General features: G+C 49.0%; 1 protein-coding gene across 2 annotated transcripts in view; it reads left to right on the top strand.

The window, feature by feature from the left end:
* Window positions 1–20,781, top strand: part of KIRREL3 (kirre like nephrin family adhesion molecule 3) — a 398,688-nt gene that overhangs the window by 328,018 nt on the left and 49,889 nt on the right. For both annotated transcript variants that reach the window (XM_029076279.2, XM_029076280.2), the window contains exons 3-4: window positions 11,849–11,998; window positions 17,136–17,285. In XM_029076279.2, coding sequence (XP_028932112.1) covers window positions 11,849–11,998; window positions 17,136–17,285 — 300 coding nt within the window. The remainder of the gene's footprint in view (window positions 1–11,848; window positions 11,999–17,135; window positions 17,286–20,781) is intronic.

Genomic DNA, 20,781 nt, shown 5'->3' on the forward strand with positions numbered 1-20,781 from the left:
TAATTCCGGCTTTGCTACTTATCTGCTGTGTGACTTTGAGCAAATCACTTTACTCCTCTGTGCTTCAGTTTTCTCATCTGGAAAATGGGGATTGAATATCTGGCCTACAGCCTGAGAGTCTCATGTGGGACCTGAATTGTGTTTGCCCTGATTAGCTTGTACCTATCCCCTATCCCAGCACTTAGTACAGTGTTTGACACATAGTAAGCACTTAATTATTATTATTACATGACCCAACCTCCAGGTTCATGACCAGGGCTCGGAAGGAGAGAGGATAAGGGAGTCATATGGGCTCAGGGGTGGAGCCTCAACACCATTCAAGATCTCTTCTCATCCCATAGATGGGAGAATACCAGGGAAGAATGGGAGGGAGGGTATGACTCTTCTCCTACCACACCACTGCTGTCATCTCTTAGAATCACCTGCTACATGAGAAGCAGTGTGGCCTAGTGGAAAGAGTTTGGGCTTGAGATGTAGGAGACCTGAGTTCTAATCCTGCCTCTACCACTTGCCTGCTGGGTTGCCTGGGGCCTTTCACATAACTTCTCTGTGCCTCCACTTCCTCATCTGTAAAATGGGGACTTGTTGTCCCTGCCTCATAGACTGTGAGCCCCATGTGTGACTGGGACTGTTTCTGATTGCATTTGAAGACACCTGTGAGGCTGAAAAGCCCAATACAGGATCCACAATTCCAGGCACAATGGGCATACAAAAATGGTTGACCTTGTTATGCTAATGTTTATAGTGCTTGGCACTGTGTTCTCTTTTTTTATGGTATTTGTTAAGCACTTACTATGTGCAAGGTACTGTACTAAGCGCTGGAGTAGGTACCAGCTAATCAGGTTGGACACAGTCTGTGTCCCACATGGAGCTCACAGTCTTATCCCTATTTTACAAATGAGGGAACTGAGGCACAGAGAAGTGAAGTGACTCTGGACTGTGAGTTTGCTATATACAGGGAATGTGTCTGTTGTTGTATTGTACTCCCAAGTGTTTAGTGCAGTGCTTTGCACACAGTAAGCACTCAATAAATACAATTGAATGAATGAATGAATGACTTGCCATAGATCACACGGTAGACAAGTGGCGGAACCGAGATTAGAACCAAGGTTCTTCTGACTCCCAGGCCTGGGGCTATATCCACTAGGCTACACTAGAGAAGCAGCGTGGCTCAGTGGCAAGAGCCCGGGCTTTGGAGTCAGAGGTCATGGGTTCGAATCCCGGCTCGGCCACTTGTCAGCTGTGTGACTGTGGGCAAGTCACTTAACTTCTCGGTGCCTCAGTTCCCTCATCTGTAAAATGGAGATTAAGACTGTGAGCCCCACGTGGGACAACCTGATTCCCCTGTATCTACCCCAGCGCTTAGAACAGTGCTCGGCACATAGTAAGCGCTTAACAAATACCAACATTAATTAATTAATTACACTGTTTCTCGTGCTGTCCTTTCCTGAGGAAGGAGAACCCTAGGTGGCCCCTGCCCTGGATCTCCTTGGCAGCCTCCTCACTGCCTTCTCTTACCTCCTCGGGACTTTTTCCATGGGAAGCTTTTGCTCAAAGAGAACTCCCTTCTTTCTGGCAGTGAGCTATGCAAGTCTGTCCTCAGCAATTAACTCCAAGTTTTCACCTAAGCTAGAACATTACCTGAGGCTTTTCCTTTATCATTATTATCATCAGGATTATTAACATTCAGCCCCATACCCTGAGCAGTCTTTCTTTATGGTATTTGTTAAGCACTTACTCTGGGTCAAACAACATTCTAAGTTAATTAGGTTGGACACAGTCCTTGTCCCACGTGGGGCTCACAGTCTAAGTAGGAGGGAGAACAGGTATTGAATCCTCATTTTACAGTTGAGGGACCTGAGGCACAGAGAAGCTAAATGACTTGCCCAAGTCATACAGCAAGCAATTGGCAGAGCTGGGTTTAAAGCCAGGTCTTCTGACTCCTGGGCCTTTGCTCTTCCCAATAGGCCACGCTGTTTCTCTGTCTTGCATTCAATGCAAAAATGACCCTTCTTGCTGACCCTTCACCAGCACGGTTTAGATGGCCTCACCACTCCCAGCAGTCCTCCTCCACATCTAAGAAGCTGCCTTCCCAAGCCCTCCACCCGTCCTCCCCACACCCCCTCAGCTTCTGGTGGATAGAGCTTGGGCCTGGGAGTCAGAAGGACCTGGTTTCTAATCCCAGCTCCACCACTGTCTGCTGTGTGACCTTGGACAAGTCACTTCACTTCTTTGTGCCTCAGTTCCCTTATCTGTAAAATGGAGATTAAGACTGAGAGCACCACGTGGGACAGGGACTGTGTCCAACATTCTTAGCTTGTATCTACACTAGCGGTTAGAAGAGTTCCAGACACAGAGTAATCGCATAACAAATACTATCATTATTATTGTTATTTTTCCTCGATCCAGCTCCAGAGTGTTCCCTGATGTGGCAAGGGTCATGTCAAGGGTTGTGCCAGCCCAAGGTACCTGCTGGAAGCCCCCATGGGGGACTCAGAGATCCCAAAGTGGAGCAAGAACAGAAGGAAAAATGTCCCAGCTCATGCCGCACCAGCTCCCCAGAGCACCCCCTCCCCAGATGGGGTGAGCTCCTCCCCCAGGCCCCTCCCCAGGATGCCCACAGCGTATCAGCACTGCCTCCCTCCCGGGAAATGGCAGGCCACATCTGCCCCTCCGACTCCAGAGATGGAGAGACAACTGGCAAACCTAGAGCCCCCCGTCGGCTCCTGCCTCCCAATGCCATTAACTTTCATTAGAACAAATAAACACCGCACTGACATTTATAAGTTACCACAGAGCACAGAAACACAAATATGAAGCAGATAAACTGCATTTGATCCAAATAATTACTGCAGGCAATATTGGGCTTAGCCTGCTCTGGCAGCCGGGTCTCGAGTAATTTATTGGATTGCGTAAGGCAATGTTGCACGGTGGGTTTTTCATTATTGTGTCTCTTTCTCTCTCCGAGGCCTAAACGGGTTAGAGGAGTTAGAACGGAGCCGGTCCCAAACAAAGACGGACTTTGCTCAAGCAGATGCGGCTGACTGTGCCTGCCAAGTGTCCAGAAAACGCTGTTTTACGACCAGCCGCGTCCCCATAAGAGGATAATGGGTTTTGCAATTATCTCAAGTCTTCAGCCAGGGATAGTTAAGTGTTTCCAACTTTCCTCCCTCCCTTCACCACCCTATTCCCTTCTTCTCTCCCCTTGCCCCTTCTCCTCCCACCCAGAACCACTGCCCTACATTCCTGGACAGGAACATGGAACCCCAGAAAGATGGGGAATTTAGAGGGTAAAGAGGAGGAGGGTGAGGCAGGATGGTCTAGTGGCAAACTCACAGGACTAGGAACCAGGAGGACCTGGGTTCTAATCCCAGCTTGGCCGCTTGCCTGCTGTGTGATGTTGGGCAATCCGTCAGTCAATCAATTAGTGGTATTTATTGAGCGTTTACTGCAGGCAGAGCATTGTACTAAGTGCTTGGGAGAGTATGATATAACAGAGTTGGTAGGCATGTTCTCTGCCCTTAAGAAGCTAGCAGTCTAGAGGGGGAAACAGACAATAAAATAAATTATGGTTATGTACATAAGTGCTGTGGGGCTGAGGGATAACTACCAAGTGTGTAAAAGAGAGAGATGCAAGTGCATTAGTGACACAGAATTGAAAAGCAGTAGGGGAAACGATGGCTTGGGAGAGTCACTTCACTTCTCTGGGCCTCAGTTTTCTCATCTGTAAAATGGGGATTCAATACCTGCCCTTCCCTCCTCCCTAGGTCATGGGCCCCATGTGGGACAGGGACAAATGTAATTGTATTGGATCTATCCCAGGGCTTGGTGCATCGAAGCCCTCGGGGCTGGGGGGCTGGGACTGCTAAGCATTCTCTCTACCAAGCCCGTGCTCATAAAGTTTGATTCAAGGGGATTCGCTGGCCCGGGCTGGCTCGGTTCTCCCAGCCTCCCTAAATTACCCGTTAAGCAACAAGAGCCTGTAGTGATTGTGCAGTTAAACGGCGTCCGCCCGTGACGCTCACTGGGGCCTGCAGGAACTAATTGCGGCCATGAATTCTCTCCCCCGAGCCCAGCGGGGCCTCACAAGGCATCTCTGTGCTCTCTGAGTGAAGCGGAGGGCATCTCTCCCTTTGGCAAATGGCAAGGGGGCTTCGTCTGAGAGGAGTCCAGGGGCCAAGGCACACTTGGATGTGAGGATCAGCTTCCCTGGGAGAATGGGGGAGCGTTCCCTCTCAGCCACTGAGGGTGGCAGACACTGGTGCCAGCTCCAGAACCTGGAACTCAGCTGAGGCTCAGGCTTTCGGGAGCCCGTTTCTGAGAGTGGAGGGGCCAACCCATGGTCCTGAGGCAACCACCTCTGTCCAGGGCTAGGAAGTGGAGGAATGGAGGAAGCTTTAGTTCAGATAATTGGGGTATTAGTAAAGTGCTCACTCCTCTAAACTCTTCTAAAATCTGTCCTCCTCCTCCTCCCCACTCCATTTCTTCTCCTTCTCTCCTTTCTCCTCCTCCTTTGCCTCCTTTCCCTCCTCCTGGGGAGTTTATGTTTGTTGTGGTGGTAGATGGGCAGCCATTTGAGGTTCTTGAGGAAAAGGAGAAGACGAGGAAGAGGAAAAGGGTGGAGAAGAGAAAATGGAGGAGAAGGAGAATGAGGGAAAGGAAGAGGGGTAGAAGAAAGAAGAGATGATGGAGAGGGAGAGGAGGAGGAGAAGGTGCAATAAGGAGCATAAGGAGCTAAAAGAGGAGGAGGAGAATGAAGAGGAGAAGAAGATTGAAAAAGAGGAGGAAGGGGAAGATGGGAGGGAGAAAGAAGAAAAGGAAGCTCATTGTGAGCAGAAACATGTCTACCAATTTGTTGTATTGTACTCTTCCAAGCGTTTGGTAAAGTGCTCTGCACACAGTAAACACTCAATAAATGCAAATGAATGACTAACTAGTTGACTGAGGAGGAATGAGAATGAAGAGCCAGGAGAAGCCAGAATCTTAGATCCCAATTCTCACTCTGACCAGCCTCCGCTCTTTCAATCCTCTTCTTCATAAAGTGTTTCCCCACCTGTAATCCCTTATTTACAAACATTTCTGTTTCCAGCGATCAAAACAAAGAGCGGCACAATAATTGCAAGTGATTTTCTCTGCCACAGCAGTCTCGGGTACGGCTTTGAGTCAGGCCGACAAGCGGGCCTGGTAGCCAATTCTTAGAATGGCAACTAGGTCAGTAAGTTGTATTGAGTGCTTACTGTGTGCAGAGCACTGTACTAAACACTTGGGAGAGTACAGTACAACAAAGATGATAGGTATGATCCCAACTCACAAGTAGCTTACAGTCTAGAGGGGGAGACAGACATTAAAATAAATTACAGCCAGGAATGAGAGAAAATAAGGATATGTCTACAAAGCTTGCGGAGCTGAGGGTGGGGGGGGATTATCAAGTGCTTATAATAACTGCGGTATTTGTTATGTGCTCACTTTGTGCCAGGCACTATTCTAAGCGCTGGGGTAGATACAAGCTAATCAAGTTGGACACAGTCCCTGTCTTACACTAGGCTCGCAGTCTTACTCCCCATTTTACAGATGAGGAAACTGAGGCAAAGAGAAGTGAAGTGATTTGCCCAAGGTAACACAGCAGCCATGTGGTGGAGCCAGAATTAGAACTCCCAATTTTCTGATTTCCAGGTCCATGCTCATTCCACTAGGCCACGCTGCTAATTGTGATCTCTGTTAAGCACTATGTGCCAAACACTATATTAAGCACTGGGGTAGATACAAGACTATGAGAGCTTAGGAAAACAGGTGACAAAGAGAAGAGCCATACAAAGTCCTCCCCCGTCCCTGTTCTCTCCCTGACTTTCCCATCACTGTAGACAGTACCACCGTACTTCCTGTTTTACAAGCCCATAACCTCGGCATCATCCTTGACTCCTCTTTCTCATTCAACCCACATATTCAACCCATCACTAAATCCTGCCGGTCCCACCTTCACAACATCGTTAAAATCTGCCCTTTCCACTCCATCTAAACTGCTACCACGCTAATATAATCAGTCATCCTATCCCGCCTGGATTACTACAGCAGCCTCCTTGCTGACCTTCCAATCTCCTGACTCTCCCCACTCCAGTCCAAACTTCACTCTGCTGTCCGGATCATCTTTCTACAAAAATGTTCAGGACATGTCACCCCACTCCTCAAAAAACTCCAGTGGTGGCCCATTTATTGAATGAATGAATGATTGAATAAACAAAGGAAAACCAGCAATGCAAATGGTAACAATAAAAGCAAAAAAAAAGAATTAATAAATTACCCTATACACATGACAGGATGGTGAGGATTAGGGAAGGCTTCCTAGAGGAGGTGGCTTTTAGGAGGACTTTGAAGCATGGGAGGGTGGTGGTGGTCTGGCAACCTTGAGGTGGGGAGGTGTTTCAGGGAGAGGGTGAGGGGTCTTTCCTGACTGCCGGCCAGGGGTCTTCCCCTCAGGGAGCAGGAATCCAGCCCAGAAGTTCCCAATGGGACTGAAGAGGCAGTGTTGTGGACCAACTGAGGCAGATCTCAGACCTTAATCAGGGCTCTTGCCCCCACCGCCTAGCCCCTGGGCTGAGATCCCAGTGCCGTTCCCACCTACGCAAGCCATGAGAGGGCTGGTCACCCTTTCTCCTACCAATCCAATTCCCTTGGGGTACTTCCCCTTCTGCATTTGCCAAGAGCCTAGTATAGTGTACCACCCCAAGTAGGGGCTCAGTAAATGCTCTCACGACTCTTCAGAGTCTGACCGTAGAGCGTGTCCCCTCCGAGCCACTGCCGGGTCCCCGCCTAAACCCCAGCCCTTACCCTCCCAGCTCACTCCCAACACCCCTATTCATCCAGTCCATTAGTCAACAGTATTTATTAAGCATCTACTTCTGTGTACGGAAAACTGTACTGTTTGGGAGGGTGCAGTTGACTTAAGGAGTTTCTACTCTACTGTCTCCACTTTCGAGGGAGAGCTTGTTCTGATGTCCTGATGGATAGAGCATGGTCTGGGGGTCAGAAGGACCTGGGTTCTAATCCCAGCTCTGTCACTTGCCTGCTGTGTGATCTTGGGCAAGTCACTTCTCTTCTCTGGGCCTCAGCTACCTCATCTATAAAACAGGGATTAAGACCGTGAGTCCTATGTGAGACAGGGACTGTGTCCAACCTGATTAGCTTGTATCTACCCCAGCGCTTAGTACAGTGCCTGGAACATAGTAAATGCTTAACAAATACCATTTAAAACAAAAAAATCACCCCTACAGAGGTGCACACGCGCACACACATACACACACACACACATATATCTATATCTATATCTATATCTATATCTATATCTATATATATATATATATCCCAACTGTTTTTGCAGCAGATCTGAAACCACAAAGCCAACTCAATTCCATTGCCTCTCGGGGGAAAGGAGCGTTTTGTCCTTGTCTTGAGTGAGAAATTGTCTCTTCGATAAGTAATTTGTTACTAATTACAAGCGCGTTCCTCTCTCTCTTTCCAGTCAATACCAAGTCATCTGGCATTTGAGGTCACGGTCCCCTGTCTCCATGCTCAGCCTAGGGGGCCCAACGCCAGAACTGCGGCGAGGAAGAGAGTTGTTGGGGGCTATCAGGGCCAGCTGTCCCTCTCATCCCCCCACTGAGGGGTCCTGGAGTCTTGGAGGGAGAGGCCGGGGCAGGGGTCTAGGGTCTCGAGGAAATAATGAACCTTCTTTTTTCTGTATTTCTACCTTCCACCTACTTCAGGGATGTAGAGACAGAGTGAGATAATTGGTGTGAAAGCACTTCAGAAAAATAAGAGCCCTCGGCAGATTTGAGGTGCTAATACTCAGAAACTGGAGCCAAACAGGCTCTGGAAAAGAGGCTGGGGCCTGGATTTCAGTTCCAACTGTACCCTGCTGGGTGACCCGGGGCAAGACATTTAACTTCTCTGGGCCCGAATCACCCCCTCATCTGACAAATGGGAGAACACATCCTCCAGCGTTGGAACTGAGCCAGATCTAGCCAGAGTTGGCACTGGTAATAATAATTTTAATGAATAACTATGGTATTTGTTAAGCGCTTACTATGTGCCAGGCACTGAACTAGGTGCTGGGATTAATACAGACCAAATCAGGACCCCCACCTGGGGGTCACAGTCTCAATCCCCATTTTACAGGTGAGGTAACTGAGGCACAGAGAAATGAAGTGACTCACCCAAGATCACATAGAAAGATTAGAATCCATGACCTTCTGACTCCGAACATCCCAGAACAGTTGATCGGGAGCAGGGGCGGGCTAGAGAGAGTGGTTTGTAGCAGTGGGGATGACTGCTGGAGTCTCATTAGATTTTTTTAAATTTTTTTTTCTTTCAACATTGGAGGTAGCAGCATGACTTAGTAGAAATAACATGGGCCTGGGAGTTAGAAGACCTGTGTTCTAATCCCAGATCTGTCCCATGTCTCTTGTGTGACCTTGGACAGGTGACTTAATTTCTCTGGGCCTCAGTTTCCTGATCTGTAAAATGTAGAATCAATTTAAAATGTAGAGTCAATACCTGTTCTCCCTCCTACTTAGACTGTGAGCCCCATGTGAGACATGGACCATGTTCAAACTAATTGTCTTGAATCTACCCCAGGGCTTTGGCACATAACAAGTGCTTAACAAATACCATAATTATACTCTTTCCCAGAGATTAGTGCAGCACTCTGCACACATTAAGCATAATAATAAAGATGGTATTTGTTAAGGGCATACTATATATCAAGCATTGTTCTATGTGTTGGGGTAGATAGAGGGTAATCAGTTGGACTTAATATCTGTACCATGTGGGGCTCATAGTCTTAATCCCCATTTTACAGATGAGGGAACTGAGGCCCAGAGAAGTGAAGTGATTTGCCCATGGTCACACAGCAGACAAGTGGAGGAGCCAGTATTAGAACCTAGGTCCTTCTGACTTCCAGCCCTGTCCTCTATCCATTATGCCATGCTCCTCCTCCCTCCTCCTTCTCCTTCCTCCCCCTCTTCCTCCTCCTCCCTCCTCCTCTCTCCCTTTCCCTCCTCTTCCTTCCTCCTTCTTCCTCCTCCCTCTTCCTCAGACCATGCTCTATCTACTAGACCATAATAATAATTGTGACTTTTGTTAAGCACTAACTGCCAGGGACTGTACTAAGCTCTGCTCAGGAAGACATCAGAGCACAGCCCTGGGTGTCTCCCATAGGGCACAGAAGAGTTCCACTGGGATCCACTAGTAGACCAGGCATTAGCTGAGGGAGGATGGATGGACCACTGAGTTGTCAGCTAAATCATTCAATCAAACAATCGTATTTATTGAGCACTTACTATGTTCAGAGCACTTTACTAAGTGGGTGGGAGAGCACAATACAACAAAATTAGAAGATTTCTTCTAATTTTCTTCCAGAGTGAGTTTAGTCTAGAGGGGGAGTCAGATATAAATATGAATAAATAAATAATTTAAACTAAACTAAGTTAAAATCCCTCTTCCCATGAGTTCCTCCTCAGGAGGTCCCCCACCATTGCCTCAGTTGACCTTCCCACGTCATGATAGGTTTGGCATCTCTGGTCTCCTGGAGAGGAAAAGTGATTTGCCCAAGGTCCCATAACACTTCAGGACTATCAATTTTCAGTCAGTGGTATTTACTGAGTGCTCACTGTGCGCAGAGCATCATCCTCATTCAATTCATTCAGTCGTATTTACTGAGAGCTTACTGTGTGCGGAGCACGGTACTAAGTGCTTGGGAGAGTAGAATACAATAATAAACAGATAAATTTCCTGTCCACAGCGAGTTTACAATCTCAGGGGCGGGGGGGGGGGGGGGGCGAGTGAGGATACAGATAAATAGATAAATAATGAATAAATAATGATAATACATGCATAAGTGCTGTGGTGCTGGGAAGGGCTTAGTGCAGCACTGTACTAAGTGGTTGGACAACTACAATGAAAGACATTTGGTAGACATGATCCCTGCCCACTGGACCTTATTGGAGGAGACAGACATTAAAATAAATTATAGATAATGAACATAAGTGCTGTGGGACTGAGAGTGGGGTGAATAAAGGGTACAAATCCAAGTGGCAGGATGATGCAGAAGGGAAAAGTAATTGGGGAAATGAGGCCTTAGGAAAGGCCCCTTGGAGATGTGATTTGGGGAGGACTTTGAAGGTGGGGAGAGTGGCAATCTGTCGGATATGAACGGGGAAGGAGTTCCAGGCTAGACAGAGGACGTGGGGTGATGGGTCAACAAAGGCATGAACTAGAGCTGGGACTGGGTTCTTGGCCACTGAGCAGAGAGAAGCATCAGCCATCAGAGCTGCTGTCTTTTCCCCACACCCAGACCCCTGAACTCGTTCCCTCCCCGGCACTCCCAGCCTAAGCAGTGGAGGCAGGGTGAGTCTTATTTCTAACAGTAACTACCCGTCGACATCCCTCCCCGTGGACATTTTCAGTGAGAGGAGCCTCCACTTTGCTCCCTGCGTTCTCCTAACGACTCCCGCCGCTCTCAGCTGACAGCCCGATAATTCTTTCCGGAAACACAATCTTCAGCGGTCAGGCCCACTGCATCCTCTCCCCTCGAGAGCCGTGGAGGCGAAGCAGAGAGCTGTGAAATCGTCGGTCAGGACGAAGAGAGAAGACAATCCCCGAAGGCTCTTTTCTGTCGCTTTCTGTGTTTATCCTGGTGCTGGGAGCCCGGGCTCTTCACCCCCAGAACTTAGAGAAAGGAAGGTGGCCTAGTGGATAGACCACAGGCCTGGGAATCAGGGGACTTGGGTTTTAAGCCCAGCTCCACTGCTTGCCTGCTGTGTCACCTTGGGAAAATCACTTCACTTTTCTGGACCTCGGTTTCCTCATCTGTAAAATGAGGATTTTCCCTCTCCCTTAGCTTGTGAGTCTCATGTGGGACAGAGACTATGTCTGACCTGATGATCTCATATCTACTCCAGTGCTTAGCACAGTGCTTGATACCTAGTAAGGGCTTAACAAATATCACAATTACTAGGGGAGAGTAAGGAGGAAGAAGAGCTGAAGAAACCAGCCATTAAAATCTGATGTGTGACTCCAGCATTCCAGTCCAAATTGATGTTTAATGAGACTTCTCAGAGGCTGAGCCCAGATTTCAGAGGGTCAAGAGTCGTAGTGACCCTTCTGCCAATCCAGCTGGCAGGGGCCCCACTCTGCCCCCCAACTCCTCTTTCCTGTGACATGACCCCTTAGCGACCTCAGGGATTCTTGATTGGTTTCTCCCTGCCCCAGAGCTCCCCAACTCTACCTCTTCAGAAGCTGTATCAGGAACGGGGTGGGGGGGGTGCGGGGGGGCTAGCACGGTGCCCGCCAACAGTAAGGGCACTTGGAGGGACTGTGGTGGCATTGATTTTCAGAGCCCAGCTCCCACTCTCACCTGCCCTCCCCTAAGTGTGCTGGGCAGGGGCCACAGGGGCCAAGAGACCCCTGTGGAATTATGGGTAAGTCTCTAGGGAGGTATTGGTGTCAGTCTTGCTCTCACCAGGGACGGGGTCTTCTCCTTCCCAAAGTGCTCTAGGACAGGGTTCGGCCCTCGGCCGACTTCAGGGCAGACTGGTGACTGACTACCTGACTTGGGTGCTTGGACCTAGGCGAGTTGGATTAGATGACCTACCAGTAGAGTGTGAGCTCCTTGTGGGCTGGGAACCATGGCTCAGATTTGGGCTTTTCCAAGCACTTAGTACAGTATGTTGCCCCCAGGGTGCTCTCAGTACATATCTGGAGTACTACAACTACCTTGATAACTGTCAGGAGGTCACAGGGGCCCTCTGCTACACGGTCATCCCATGACCCCTGCTTTTTGTTTCACCATCAGGTCAGGTGTACAGCTTCCAGCAGGAGCCGCAGGACCAGGTGGTGGTATCGGGCCAACCAGTGACCCTGCTCTGCACCATCCCCGACTATGACGGTTTCGTGCTCTGGATAAAGGACGGCCTGGCCCTGGGCGTGGGCCGTGACCTCTCGCGTAAGTGCTCTCTCCGGCTCAGCTGGCAAAGGACTCTCCTCTCCTCAGATGGCCTCCCCTGCCACCCTCCTTCTTCAGCCTCCCCAGTCAACCTCCTTCAGTTTTCTTCTTCAGCCTTCCCCTCCAACCTCCCCTGCCAACCTAATCTTTCAACCTGCCCTGCCAGCCAGGTCCACCTGCTTCCGTTACTGGCATCTCCCTTCAGCCTCTCCCGTCAGTCTCCTCCTTCAGCCTCCTCCTTCAACGCCCCCATCAGCCTCATCCTTCAGTCTCCCCTGCCAACCTGTCTGTCCCGCCTCCCCCACCAGCCTCCTCTTTTTCAGTTTCTCTCATCAACCTCCTTCACCCTCATCCTTTAACCTTCCCATCCAGCATCCCCTACCGGCCTCATCCTTCAGCCTCCCCTGCCAGCCTGCCCTCCCAACATACCTCCCCCACAGCCTCCTTCTTCAGGCTTCCTCACCAGCCACTTCTTTCAGCCTGCCCCGCCAGCTTCCTCTTTTAGCTTCCTGCACCAGCCCCCACTTTCCCCCACCAATTTCCCCTACTGCGAACCTCCCCATCTGTTCTCTCCTGCCAAACTTCCCCACCGACCTTCCCTTCTGGTCTCCCCCTCCAGCATCCCCCACTCATCTCGCCTGAGCCTATCTACATCTCCCACTGGCCACTTTTTATTCAATCACTCATTCACTCTATTTATTGAGCACATACTGTGTGTAATAAGCACTTGGGAGAGTACAATATAACAAAAAACAGACAAATTCTCTGCCCACAAAGCCCCTTTCTAGCAACCTCACAAGGGAGTCAGTCAAAGACTTGAGAGTCTTCAAGCACCCAGGAAGCAGCTTGTGTAACACACCCAGAACATCTGCCAGCCATCCTCCCCCTCAAAAAGCATTCAAAAATAGAATTAAAGAGGTTCACAGTGTTTCCACTGACCCTGGGCGAGTTGACAAGGGGCTTTTTGCAAGGCTAGTATAAAGCTTTCATCTGCACTACCAGGTAATGGCAGTGATGGTCTCATCTGGAGGCGGATGGACAAGAGCAGGGAGATGCTGTTGGGTCACAAGAGCTCTCTGCCACTAGCATGTGTACCGTGGCAGAAAATAAAATTAGAAGTGCACACTGGAACAAGGCTGAGAAATTCATATTCAAAAATGTGAGTTATGACTTGCTCAAAATGTGTATTAAAACATTATAGCGCTGGTCAGAATATTCGCTATGCTAAAGTGTCACGGTCCAGCCGAGCGTGGATAAAATATATAATAATATCCTTGAAATATACTGGGCCTGGCTCTAAAGTTTAAATGTTAATGAAAAGTGGCCAATTCTGGTGTGTGTGGATAACTGGAAAAGCAGCATGGCCTAGTGGATAGAGCAATCCTGGGAGTCAGAAGAACATAGGTTCTAATCCCAGGTCTGCCCCAGTCTGTTTTGTGACTTTGGGCAAGTCACTTCACTTCTCTGGGCCTCAGTTCCCTCATCTCTAAAATGGGGATTAAGACTGTGAGCCCCATGTGGGACAGGGAATGTGTCCAACCCAATTTTCCTGCATCCACCCACTGTGTAGTACAGTGCCTGGCACATAGTAAGCATTCAACAGATACCCCAAGTATGATTTTTGCTCTTCTGCAGGAAAAACTCAGGGAAGACTCCCTGTCCTTCTCATCCTTGAATCCTTTACTCAGAGAGTTGGCCCGACTTGGGCTTTGCTAATTAGGAGATGGGATGGGGTCACAAGATGGGTGTCATTTCCCCAGATCGCTTTGAAATTTTAGGCTGCTGGTCATGTGGGGTCCCGGTAGCACCCCCTTCTTATGGCTAAAGTGGATATCGAAGAACCAACACTCTTCCTGGGCTGTGTAGTGAAGAGGCAAGAGGCCAAGGCAGATCATTGGCAGTCCAGGGTTCCTGCCTTTACTCTACCCCAAGCATGCAGAATGACCTTGGGTGGGTCACTTCACCTCTTTGGGTCTCCATTTCCCATTTGGTCAAGAGAGGATTAGAGGGAAGATGACTGATATATTATGATTTGGACTAGTGGATACAGCATGGTCCTGGAAATCATAGAGGACCTGGGCTCTAATCCCAGCTCCACCAGTTGTTTGCTGTGCAACCTTGGATAAGCCATTTTACTTCTCTGTACCTCAGTTACCTCAACTGCAAAATGGGTATTAAGACTGTGAACACCATGTGGGAAATGATCTGTGCCTAATTGGATTATCTTGTATCTACCCCAGTGTTTAGTACAGTGCCTGGTGCATACTAAGCACTTAAATACAGTTTTTTTTTAAAAGTGACCTGCCAACTCTGTTTCTCTCCCAAGTGCTTCATATAGTGCTCTGTTCACAGTAAGCACTCAATAAATGGCATAGTGGATAGAGCACAAGCCTGGGAGTCAGAAGGTCATGGGTTCTAATTCCGACTCCACCACTTGTCTGCTGTGTGACCTTGGAAAGTCACTTCACTTTTCTGTGCCTCAGCTCCCTTATCTGTAAAATGGGGATTGAGACTGTGAGCCCCATGTGGGGCAGGACTGTGTCCAAACTTATTTGCTTGTATCCACCCACCACTTAGTACAGTTCCTGGCATATAGTAAGCTCTTAACACATATGATAATTATTGTTTTTATTAATGATAGTAATAAATATAATTGATTGATTGGTGGTGTCCGCACCTCTGCAATGCACCTTCTGGTGTCCAGACGGGGATTAGACAACTTGCTGGAGGGTTTGGCAGGTGGGAAATTCTTCAGCCACGAATGTGCTTCGAGATCCCATATTAGTGAGAGTGACTGCCAGTTCTGGGGATCGCAGCTCAGCTAGTCTCCTAATTAACAGAGTACAAACAAACCCATCACTGGAGTTCTCTCTGGCTCACGAGAGCAAATCCTGCTGTTGATAGCTTGCAAAACAACAAGATCAGGGAGAGGTGCCAAGATACTGGTATGGGGTCTGGGATGGAGTGGGGGCACCAAAGGGAGGGGGTGGGGGGGAGAGAAAAGGGGAGCTGTGCGATTGCTGAAGGGAGAACAGCTGCAAAGATGGATTAGAATAACAACGATCCCCCACTAGGCTGCCAAATTTGCTCACCTGGTCTTCTAAGACAGAGAATTGCAGAGGGGAGAAGGGGGTGAATCAGGGAGAGCACAAGGGAAACCAATAGGCTGCAGTGGGAAAGAAAAGTGGAGAAGAAACTTCTATGCTTTTCAAGCATCCTTAGACTGAGTCTCCACAGGTGTCAAAATCTGGGTAATTCAAGCTACCTAGGAACAGGAAGTAATTCCTCCCATGAAGACCCAGTGGATCAATCAGAAGTATTGATTGGGTACCCACTGTGTGCAGAGCACTGTACATAGATAGCACAGGGCGGAGTATAATAGAAGTAGCAGGCAGGTTCCCTGCCCTCAAGGATCTAGTTGGAGAGACAGGCATTAAACTAAATTACTGGTAAGAGGAATCAATAGACAGTAAAGATATTTATGTAAGTAAATCAATCAGTCGTATTTGTTGAGTGCTGTGTGCAAACCAGTATACTAAGAGCTTGGGAGAGTTCAGTATAGCAGATTTGATAGATAGGTTCCTTGCCCACAAGGAGCTTTCCAGGGACTGTGTCTGTTTATTGTTGTATTGTTCCCTCCCAAGCACTTAGTACAGTGCTCTGCACTCAGTAAATGCTCAATAAATACGATTGAATGAATGAATTCCAGATAGATGGAAGGAGACTGTGAACAAGAGGCCGGTGTTGGGAGAGAAGAAAACAAGGCACAGTGAATAGGTTGGATTTAAGGGAGTGAAGTGTGCTGGCTGAGCTGTAGTGGGAGAGGAGCAAGATTAGATAATAGGGGAGAGGTAGTTGAGTATATTATAGCTGATGGCCGGGAATTTCTGATAGATAGAGAGATGGATGGGCAACCGTTGGAAGTTTTCAAAGAGCGGGGAGATGGTATTTGTTACGCACTTACTATGTGCCAAGTACAATATTAAGTACTGGGTACAAGATAATCAGAACAGACACAGTCCCTGTCCCTCCCGTCGATGACTCAGAATGCTGATCCGGGCATCGGAGTGAAGTTTGGACTGGGGAGGGCATGCTAGGTCAGACCTGCTGAGATGAGGATATGGATCCTGGGTTCCAGCCTCCAGGATTCTTCAGTCAAGTTTCCAGAACAAACAGGTTGAGAGAGTCTAGGACAGGGTCCAGGGTGGGGGGTAGTCATCCCTCCAGGCCCCTTATGTGCCCCCCCAGTGCTAGGGTCCTGGGGCGGCATGAACAAATAGCAGTGCCTGGCCAAAAGCTATTGGTGTGAGCCTGGATGTCCCCTTTCTGCCCACTGCCACAGCACACTCACCTCTGACCCCACCCAGCAAGTAACCACTGTACAAGGTGATCGAGTGTTTCAGCGGGTAGGTGAGGCCGATGCACATGGAAAGTAGGAAACAGACCTTGTTATGTTTTCCCTTTTCCCCCACTTTCAACCCTTTTGGGCTTGTCAGGAATGGGACCAGAGTAATGTGGGGGAGGAGAAGGAAGAAGAAGAGGAGGGGGAGGAAGAAGAAGAGGAAGGGAAGAATGAGGAGGAAGAAGAAAGGGAGAAGGAAGAGAAAAAGGAGGAAGAGGAAGGGAAGAAGGAAGAAAGGAGGAGAAAGAGGAAGGGGAAAAGGAGAAAAAGGAGGAGGAGGAGGAGGAAAAGGAGAAGAAGGAGGACACAGGGGGAGAGTCAAGGATGGAGAAGGGAGGATGAGAGGTGTTGGATGGTCTACACTGGGTCACTGGGGGAGAGTCAGAGGTGGAGAAAGGAAAGTTAGGGATGGAGAGGGGAGAGTTACGAGTGTCAGGTGGTCATTCAATCCATCAATCAATCAATCTGGGGGAGAGTCAGAGATGGAGACAGTAGAATTAGGCATATTTATTGAGCACTTACTGTTTGCAGAATCCTATACTAAGTGCTTGAGAGAGTCCAGTATGACCAATTTGGTAGACATGTTCCCTGCACACAACAAGCTTATAGTCTACAGGATAAGGCAATCAAGTCAATCGCAGTCCCTGTCCCACACAGAGTTTGCAGGAGCCCGGTCAACACCCCCATGTCCCCCACCCCACCAGACCCAGGTCTGACTGTGTGCTCTCTCCGCAGGTTACCCCGAATACCTGGTGGTGGGGAACCACCTGTCCGGGGAGCATCACCTGAAGATCCTCAGTGCTGAGCTCAAGGACGATGCCGTGTATGAGTGTCAGGCCATCCAAGCGGCCATCCGCTCACGCCGTGCCCGGCTCACCGTCCTAGGTAAGAGGCCCGCAGCATCCCACCCTGCCACCCTGCCTCTGTTCCCGTCCACCCCACCAACTGGCCCCTGGGCAGACTGGTCTGGCCACCATTGGAGGTAGTGGGGCTCCATGGCGGGGGGGCATGTCTTGCGTGCCCATTGCAGACCCATGAATTCTTGTACACCTACCTATCATCATAGATGTGAATGGTCACTTGTGCAATGTGTCTGCAAGTACTCCAGCCTGTTTGTATCTGCCTGGATATGCATGCATGCACACACCTCGCTACATGGGGCAACCTTGAAATCTGCCCCCTGATTGATTCTGGTGCACAAATCAGTGACAGGAAAACTGGGAAGATGACAGGCCATGTTGATTTCATTCTTTTTTGTGTCTGGGTGGAAGGGAAAGTTGGAGCAAACCTGGGACAGCTGGCTGGTCTTGGGTACTGATTGAGCAAGGGAAGGACAGAGAGGTGACAGAAAGGATAAAGAAGGGAAGGGAGATAAGATGCAGGGAAGGGGATGATGGGTGGATGTGGGTGGTGGGGTGGCCTAGGAGAAAGAACCAGAGTATGAGAGTCAGGAGATTGGTTTTATGGTATTTGTTAAGCCCTTACTATGTGCCAGGCATTGTTTTAAACACTGGGGTAGATACAAGACAATCAGGTTGAACACAGTCCATGACCCGCATGGGGCTCACAATCTTCATCCACATTTTACAGATGAAGTAACTGAGGCAAAGAAAAGTAAAGTGATTTGCCCAAGATCACACAGCAGACAAGTGGGGGAGCCAGGACTAGAGCCCAGGTCCTTCCAGGCTTGCAGTTTATTCACTAGGCCACGCTGCTTTTCTGATAAGAAACAGCTCTGTTGAAGCTCTGAGAAGAGCTCTTCTTCTCTGCCCTGCTTCTCTGATGATGATGGGATCTGGCTTCTAGTCTCAGTTCTGCCACCAACCTGCTGTGTGTTCTTGGGCAACTCAGTTAACCCCTCTCTGCCTCTGTTTCTTCTCCTATAAAATGGGAATAACAATATCCGTCTCACCCCACCTCACAGGGATGTTGGGAGATTGGCGCAAAAGTGCTTTAGAATAGAGAAAACTACTCTATAAATGCAAGTGCTTTTGAAGTAATCTACTCCTGCCCTCAGGGATGGGGAGTTTTCCAAGCAGACCTACTAGCAGGCCTAGAGAGCCATCTCCAAGTTCTGGATGGGGGTTGACCTTGGAGTCCGACTGTGGGAGCGACTCTGGATTGAGACTGAGACCTCCCGGATGTGCCCCCCTCACCCCACCTCCGGTGTCTCTTTGATGACCCTCCCCTTCACCCCAACCCAGTATCTCTCTGAACAGCGGCAGCAGAAGTCAGGGCTGCAGGGAGATTCCCAGCATGCCTCGCAGTAGCCATGGGTGCAGTGGGAGGAGGCACCGGTGTTCAAAGACATGTGCTGAGGGCGCAGGTGTATGTGCAGGCCTCCTCCCACACAGCCTCGCCTGGGAGGTCACAGCTGACTTGTTCAGATTTCACGGGTGGCCAGAAACTGCCTGTTCCGTGCCAAGTCGGCGGCTGCCAACCCCTCTGAAGCCGCAGGAGCTGGCTCAGGAAGGGGCCGCCATTTGCATTTGCAAATCTCCTGCATGTCTAAGCCAACATCTGGGCTCCTCTGGTGTCTCCTTCCACTGGGCCACGGGGCTCGGCCACGCTCAGATACCAGGACTTTGTTCCACTCCCGCCCCCCCCACTCCTGCTGTTCCCCCAACCTGGAACTCCCTCCCCTTCAAAATCCGCTCCCTACCCTGACCACAGCTCGCCCCACCTTCAAAGCTCTTCTGAGAGCCCATCTCCTCCAGAAAGCCTTCCCTGCAAACTGACAGAACCCAGCTGCCCCAACCCACCTCCATGTTTAGCACTGATGTATTTTATTCTCATCCTTACCACCTAGGTAGAGTTTGCCTTTTATTTGTTTATTCTACTGTTTCACCTTGCTGCATTTGAACTGTTATATCATTGTTCTTTCTCCTGCTCCCATATTTGCAAATTATTTAGTAAAAATGATAGTATTTGTTAAGCACCTACAAGGTGCCAAACATTGGGGTAGACACAATACAATCAGATCATATAGGCATTGGCTTGCATGAGATTCAACATCTAAGAGGGAGAGAGAATTAATCAATCGATCAATTCTACTTACTGAGCACTTACTGGGTGCAGAGTACTGTACTAAGCACTTGGGAAGTACAATTCAGCAAACAATAGCGACAATCCCTGCCCACAACGGACTCATAGACTGGAAGGGAAAAATAAATAAATGATGGAATTTGTTGCTTACTATGTGCCAAGCACTGTTGTAAGTAATGGGGTAGATACAAGGTAATTAGGTTGACCCATGTGGGGCTCGCATTTACAAAGCACGGACAAGTTTGTGTCTGAGTGTTGGAGACTGCCTCTCATCCACTGTGTGACTTTGGGTACATTACTTCACTTCTCTGTGCCTTAGTTACCTCATCTGTAAAATGGGGATTGAGGGTGTGAGCCCCACATGGGACAGGGACTTTATCCAACTTGCTTCTCTTGAATCCACTCCAGAGCTTAGTGTAGTGCCTGGCATATAGAAAGCGCTTAACAAATACCATTGTTATTATTATTATTATCCATATCCTGACTCTGACCTGTAACACCTCCCTCCTTCCTCATAGCTGACAATGTCTCTCTCCCCTTTCAAAGCCTTACAGAAGGCTCATCTCCTCCAAGAGGCTTTCCGTGACTAAGCCCTCCTTTCCTCTTCTCCCACGCCCTCTGCGACACCCTGACTTGCTCTCTTTATTCACCCACCCCAGCCCCACAGCACTTATGTACATATCTGTAATTTATGTATACTTATGTATATTTATGTACGGTTCTGTCCGTCTCCCCCCTATACTACAATCTCACTGTGGGCAGGGAACGTGACTGTTTAGTGTATTATACTCTCCCAAGCATTTATTACTATGCTCTGCACATAGTAAGCACTCAGTAAATATGACTGGCTGACTGACAGACAGTAGACCCCTCAGTCATCCTCTGGGGCTCGATATCATTTGGAGAGGGAACAGAGATGCTCCCTCTCAGCTCGACGTGACTTCTCAATCATTAAATAATTCATGCTAGCTTAAGAAAGCTTTCTGTCTAGTGGGAGTTGCAAGGAGGCAGAGTTAATATTAGGACAGGTGGGGAAGGTCTGCTGGGGAGGGGGCTTGGGCAGGAAATGGATTGTGTTTTAGTGATTAACATGGCAACCTCAGTAGTAGACTGCCACCTCCTCGTTGTTCTTTGCTCCCTGCCAGTAGGCCTCTCGATCCCCAAGCTGTCTTCAAGCCCAGATGCATCTTTTAGCAGGGAAACAGAGGATGGGAGCTGGGATTCTGGGATTCTGGGGGAGAAACAGTGCTCCAGATGAGGGCAGTCCATCCCTGCTCAGGGAAGGATGTCAAACCAGAGTGTGACACAATGCTGGATTGACTTGCCATCAGAATGG

The sequence above is a fragment of the Ornithorhynchus anatinus genome, chromosome 11, assembly GCF_004115215.2.
Source record: "Ornithorhynchus anatinus isolate Pmale09 chromosome 11, mOrnAna1.pri.v4, whole genome shotgun sequence".
NCBI classification, from domain to species: Eukaryota; Metazoa; Chordata; class Mammalia; order Monotremata; family Ornithorhynchidae; genus Ornithorhynchus; species Ornithorhynchus anatinus.